This window comes from Hypanus sabinus, chromosome 15, assembly GCF_030144855.1.
Source record: "Hypanus sabinus isolate sHypSab1 chromosome 15, sHypSab1.hap1, whole genome shotgun sequence".
Classification (NCBI taxonomy): Eukaryota; Metazoa; Chordata; class Chondrichthyes; order Myliobatiformes; family Dasyatidae; genus Hypanus; species Hypanus sabinus.
Window position 1 is genome coordinate 77,826,575 of NC_082720.1, and position 6,954 is coordinate 77,833,528.

The window sequence follows — 6,954 nt, forward strand, 5'->3', positions numbered from 1 at the left end:
TTAAATATATTGATTTATTGACTTTCTCATTTACCCTAAGGTGAATGCTTTGGTTCTCAGCAGCCCTCTGTGTTTCTATCTCTCCATTTCTTAGCTACATATTAATTCTGATCTAATGAATAAATAGATTTTACTTATGTCAAAACTATTAGCTAATAACCCACTCAGATCCATAATCTGGTTCGTACTCAAAACATGTATTCTGTCACTACATTCGGATATCGCCCAAGTGCAGAGTGAGAGACACAAGCAAGTCAATAGTTCTCAGACTTTAATGTGAACAGAGTTTGAGGGAAAAGAAAACAATAAGCCCTAGGTAAAACCTGGCCATTAACTAAAACTCTCAAATGGAAAACGAAGCTAACACTGCGGCTGAAAGGAATAACTAAATATAAAACGAATACCACTAGTCTTCAGAGTCAGATGACTTGACAGTCCAATTTCTCAGACAAGGCTGACTGCAAGCAGGCTTATCTCAACAAGTGCTATGATAAAAAGAATGGAGTTAAATACCATCACAATAACATAATAATTAGCTGTCATGTGCATATTCATAAGTGCAATTGCCATATCTACTGTACTGCTGAATCAGTGGTTGTGACATATTCAAAAACATTAATATTAATTTTAAAAAATTATTTTATTTTTCTCAATGGACTAATTTAAAAGTGCATAAGGTATATAGTAAGCACTAACAAACATCATATAGTACTGTTTCTCATACAAAGCTACAAATTACCTAAATACTTTATTTGGATAAACTTTAAAAAAATGGGTTTGTCCTTATTTTCAAATGTTTTATAACCAGCAAAGGAAATAGTGTGTAACAAACTTTAATGTGCAGAACATCGCAAAGCATTTCAATCAGATCAGATGGCAAGCAACCTAAGGAGAGTTTAGAGAGAATAAGCAAAGATCTGGTCCAACAAGTAAGTTTCAAGCAAATGTCTCGAAGACTGAAAGAGAAATGAGTAGGCAGAGATTTAGGGAGAGAATTCAGAAACCTAGGGCTTTGGCAGTTAAGGCAGGACTGCAACTGTGGAGCAACAAGATGTGCTGTAGATCACAAAGATCAGACTGGGGTTATAGGGCAGAGACTGCAGAAAAAGGGAGTGAACTGTGGAGGGATTTGGAAAAAAATGACCATTTTAAAATCTAATAAATTTGTGCAACTCTCTACACCTTTAAAGATATAATCAAATGTTATTATTTTGACAGAGAATCACAGACCAACGTTTTGTACTTAAATAGTTTGAATACAATAAATGGAATTGGACTATTAACGTGTAAATTTGTAGATCATGTGAAGAATTCAAAGTATTCATTCAGGTACAAAATCTCAGGCCCAAACCCTAATTTAAACTTCCAATTGTTTAATACTTTATACTCCAATGTTTAGTAAGTTCCTTCAGGATTAAAGTATCTCCAAAATAACAAAAGTTAAAATTAAAAAATGGAATAAAATAATTGTCCCTGAAGGATTCAATCAAGCACAAGGAAGGGAGAAGCATAATAAGTCTCACCACCAGAGATTGGAAGCAACTTGCCAGGTAAGTACAGGTGCAAATAGACTTGGCTTTCAATCGAATAAACACTTGCTTTTCTAAAACAGAACTTTACCATGAATAGTGAGCCAAGAACAGAATTGCTACAGGAATAACTGCGAACCTTTCCATGGTAATGCTCCTCAGGAAGCCCACAATAGAACTTCATGCTTCTTTTGGGGTTAATGAAAAGGGAAGAATTTACAAATGATCTTTGGAACAAAGCTATAAATACCCACAAACACTCTGTAGGTTTAATTAAAGTGAAGCTGGATAAGAGCAGCTACCTTTCTCTTGACCGCAAGTATTTCTACTCTAGTATATCCCATTATTTAAAAATTCTGCTGATCATAAAACTTCATGTAAATATTGTTGAAAATATAGTTGTAGCATATTAATGATAAAAACAGCTTAATGTTCAAGATTTCATTTTGACTTAGAGCTCCCAAAGAGAGTATCGCCTAAATATTTTAACATTACGGCGAAGTATTTTCTATTGACCCATTATTTTCATATTAAAATGTCAAAACAACTTCAGAAGAATATTTCAGTCACAGGCCTACGTTTTATAACGACCTCCTCTCTCTCTTCTTCAGGTTCTTCATTCAGTGAAGTAAAGTTTGTGCGCATTTTAGCTCTTTTCTTGTGTCCGGCTGGAGCAGTGAAGAATTTGCTAAGGTTTGTTTGTTTTTTCAAAGATTTGGAAAACTCCTGGAAGATGACATCATCAGCCAATGCACCCAGTAAAGCGTTAGTTCCACTCAGGATGGAGGAAGCCACCTTTGATCCGCGTTTATGACTAGTGGATTCACTGATGAAAGTCTCTGGGTCCCCTAACAATTGCCTTACAGTGAAGGAGCTATCCTTGGCCAAATAATGATATGGCCTCTTGCCACTGTAGTCTCTTAGAGTTGTCAATGCGTCGTACTTTGTCACCAACTCATCAATAATATTTTCTCTGCCATGAATGGCAGCGATATGCAAGGGCGTGTAACCACCATGGGATTTAGTGTTAACATCCATTTTGATGCCATTCCTCTCTGAGTTATCAATAATCCAACACATAATCTCACTGTTGCCAAATTTTGCCGCCCAGTGTATGGCTGTGAAGCCTGACATGAAGTCCTTCCTCTCAGCTAGGTAGTGGTCCTTCAGCAGCAAGCCGGAAACTTGGGTCCAGTGACCCAAGGCTGTCTTCACAATCCACTCGTGCTCAACCGGATCCAGAGGCACTTGATCAGAAAAACGAGTATCTTCGGAAAACTTTAACACTCTAGAAACCCTCTTTAGATTTGGTGAACTGCTTCCGATCTCTGCCACCTGACTCCTCTTCCTGGGGACATCTTGGTCAGCTAACGCTGTTGGGCAGTTCTCTTTGACCCGGCCATCTTGTGCGTCTTCCTTTTGCTCACTGGGAACACTCACACATTTTGGGGTGTCCGGGGGAAGGCGAAGTGGGTACATGTACGGTTTGGGCTTTGGCATTGATCCTGCTTTTGGCCCGACCCGTGCAGTGACATCCGAGGATTTGGCTTCATAGTTCCCAATCTTCTGTTCAATACACGAATTGTCCTCTGGGGCTTTAAGGGTATCCAACCGCTCGCGGACAATGTCAGAGGCAAACACATCGCCACTGGCTGTAACAGCGGAAGACTTCAGGTCCGGGGATGCAGGTGCAGATACTCTCTCAGCCGACAAGCCCTCGCAGGCGGGATCACAGTTTTCCAAAAGTGGATTCTCGGAGATGAAACGCTGGTTTTCTGCCAGCCGTTCAAGGCTGCAGCTGTTCCGCTGAACCTGTGCCACACTCTCCCGCGGCTGCGACACCCATCCCCCGGGCTTTGTAGATGTCAGGGCGTCCTGGGACCCAGCCCTGCCTCCAAACTGCAGCCGAGACGGTGCAGTGGCGAGAGATCTCCCCTCATTCGGCGACAGGGCCGAAGGTGCAGAATTGCGTCGAGCCGCAGGCTCCTGTAGCGCCTCGCCCGCCTCCAACAGGTTCCCCAGACGCTCCACCTTACCAAGCCTCTCGGTCGCCCTCAGCCCCCGCGGCCCCGCTTGGACCGGCGGGCATTCGTGCTGAGCAGCTACCAGGTGCTGCATCTTTTTCTTCAAGACCACATATTTCACCCCTCCTTCTTCGCGCACCACGGCAACTTTATTAATAAAGGTTTTGAAGAGTTCCCGGGCTTCTTTCCTCAGCTGTGGATCAGTCTGCCCCAACTCGTTCCTGAAATTAAAAAGCAGCTTGGAGTTCTCCACTTTGCCCCCAGCCTCCACCAGGAACTGGACCACTACCTCTTGACTCAGCCCCGACTCCATTCTCCTATCACCTGCGCTCTGGCAACGCAGTGACAGTCGGCGGCAGAGTCACTCCATTCCGCACGGAATTGAGCTCGCCTTTTGGCCGGGGCTGGCAAGCGCCTCGCCCAACAGACACAAACTTGCCTTTTCTCCCGGCACTCCTCCCAGTCTCGCAATACCTGTTCTTTCCGGAGTAAATCCTGTTTTGGTAGAGATAATATGACGTGTGAGTGGGAGCCTGGGGGAGGAGTCTGCATTGAATTCGGGCTTCGGGATTTGTAGTTCTGAGTCACCGAGCGGCGTTTTACTGAGTACAAGTAAGAATATTAAACCCTCCTGCCGCTATTTTTCTTTCTTGGGGCAACTTCTACTAATAACTAACTTCGGTAAAGGAGGCCCGTGGAGAGAGAGGGAATGAATTGATGCTTTAGATCAATGACTCTTCATTAAAACTGAACTTCTACCCTCTGTGCCAAACATCCGTGGGCTTTGACCTACAGAGGTGTTTTGTCATGTGAGCTGAGTATTTCCTGATGGAACATCACTATGTGTGTAAATTTTCATTGATTCTATTGTATTTCTTTGTTTCCCTGTGAATAGCTGCAAGAAAATGAACCTCAGGGTAGTAAATGGTGACGTATAGGCACTTTGATAAATTTATATTGAACTTTGAACACTTGTAACATTAATTCAGATTTTCTCCATCCACAATTCTACCTGATATGACATCCCCTTATCGTTCTGATACCCAGCACTTACATCTCATAGTTCAGCACGCTTTATTTTCTCTCCACTTCCATCGCTCATCGCATGTTCACAATCAGCCAGATGTTTCCGCTATCATTAACTGGCGATCCTTTCCCAGTCTCAGCCAGCCAATGCGTCACCTGGACATCCACCCCAACACAGGCATTCTCTTTGTTTTCTCTAGTCTTCTGCACCTAAAACGCAATTGCTTTTGCATTATTTCTAGTTCTGACAGAGGGTTATCTGGCTGAAATTTTAACTCTGTCTCTCCGTTGATGCTGCCTGACTTGTAACGTCTCTCCGACAACTGCTTGTAGTTCAGCTCTCCTGTGCTGGACAGGAGAATTTAAGTGTACCAATTTTATCAACTTGTTTAACCATCATCTGTTCTACTATAATACTTGGCATGGATATTTGACCAATTACAAGGCTCCATTTGAGGTCTCTCCTCAATTTCCTACAATGCCTCATTATTGCACTATCAGGTGCTATTTTATGTTAACGAGTAGAAAAGATGTTTAATTAGGAAACAACATTGCTCTTTCATCATTCTGTTAATGAGTATATACAATAACACCAGACTACATATGGCAGAATGGAGGGCCATGTGGAAAGGAAAGGTCAGCACAATGTCGTTGTTGAAAGGCCTATACTGTGTTGCATTGTTGTACACTCAGTGGCCACTTTATTAGGTACACTTGTGCCCCTGCTTATTAATGCAAATATTTTACCAACCAATCGTGTGGTGGCAACTCATTTCATAAAAGCATGTGGACGTGGTTGAGAGGTTCAGTTATTGTTCAGACCAACCATCCAAATGGGGAAGTAATCTGATCTGAGTGACTTTGACCATGGAACGATTGTTGGTGTCAGATGGGGTTGTTTGAGTAGCATAAACAGCTGATCTTCTGGGATTTTCACACAGAACAGTCTCCAAAGTTTACAGAGAATAGTGCGAAAAAGAAAAAAACATCCATTGTGTGGCAGTTTTGAGGGTGTTAATACCGTGCTAATGAGAAAGGTCAAAGGAGAATGGCCAGACTCTTTAAGTTGACAGGAATACAACAGCAATTCAAAAAAAAACATGTGTTACAGCAGCGGTGTGGGGAGAACATCTTGGAAAGCATGACTCGTCAAACCTTGAAGTGGATGAGCCACAGCAGCAGAACATACACTCAATAGCTACTTCATTAAGTACAGGAGGAACCTACTAAAATGGCCACTGTGTGTATTCTATGTCCTACAACTGTTACACATTGTACTGCTACAAATTGGTTTAATCAGAAATAACTTAGTTTTACAGTTTGATATTTCGCCATTTTGCTGTTGATTTTAATTCCTGGAAAAGTATTTGAAGTAAGAATAATTCAATTTGTTCAGGGTCAGTAATGACAAATAACTGGTTATTTTTTAACAGCTTGGCTGATCTGGAAGATCCAGAGGTCACAGTGCACTGTAGCAGGGAGAGAAATTAAAGAGCTGCTAAATACAGAAAAGCGCTTGGTAGACGGTGTTTGGGTGAAAATGAACACCCTCTTCCTCTCATGGGACAGGCTGTCATGAGCATGAGTGGAAGAGGGTGTTCATTTTTTCATGTCCAATTTCAGCTACTCTGATCATTAACTTTTGAGATAATCGACCATATCCATTTGTGAACTCTTTTGTATGATGCAATATTGGTCTGTGCTTCACAAGTACAACTCGTGAAACACAAACATGTGCTGTCATCCTATGCCTTATGCTGACTTCTTTAAAGATTGCCACTCAGTTATACTGAAGGATGCTCTGCTAAAAAGACTTCGAATCCTTAGATCTCCTTCTCTCTTCACAGAAACTGCATGATCTGCTCAATATTTCCAACAATTTCAGACTTTATTTCAGAAATCAAATGTAATTGGCTGATGAGTTATAGCCAATGAGCAAAACCAACAAATGAAGTGCTGGCAGAAGCCGACGAGAGTTGGCAGACATTCCAGTGCCAACGTAGCGTGCCCCCATTTGGAGTCAGTTATGAGGATAGACTAGAAAAGCAGAGGGAGTTAAGAGGGGATGTGATTGAAGAATATAAAATTATTAGGGGAATAAATAGGGTAGACAGCATGATAATTTTCTCAATAATATAGATGGATAAAATTCATCTCCCAGACTTAGGGTGAGGGAGAAGAGATTTAGAAAGGATTTAGGGATAGAAAGGATATTTCTTCACACAAAGAATGGTAAATCAATTGAATGCACTGCCTGAGAGAGTTGTTGAAGCTAGGTTGCAGACAGCATTTGAGAGATGTCTAGATGAGCACTAGAGTCCTCTAGGCATATGAGGCTATGGTCCAACTTCCAGGAGTTGGGACGAGCACAGAGG

The 6,954-nt window shown here is 41.8% G+C and overlaps 1 protein-coding gene across 1 annotated transcript; it reads right to left on the bottom strand.

The window, feature by feature from the left end:
* Positions 1-256: 256 nt before the first annotated feature.
* Positions 257-4,014, bottom strand: sowahab (sosondowah ankyrin repeat domain family member Ab). The gene has a single exon (XM_059990557.1). It carries the CDS (start codon positions 3,864-3,866, stop codon positions 2,079-2,081), a length of 1,788 nt encoding a protein of 595 aa, XP_059846540.1. The 5' UTR covers positions 3,867-4,014; the 3' UTR covers positions 257-2,078.
* Between the last annotated feature and the right edge of the window lie 2,940 nt (positions 4,015-6,954).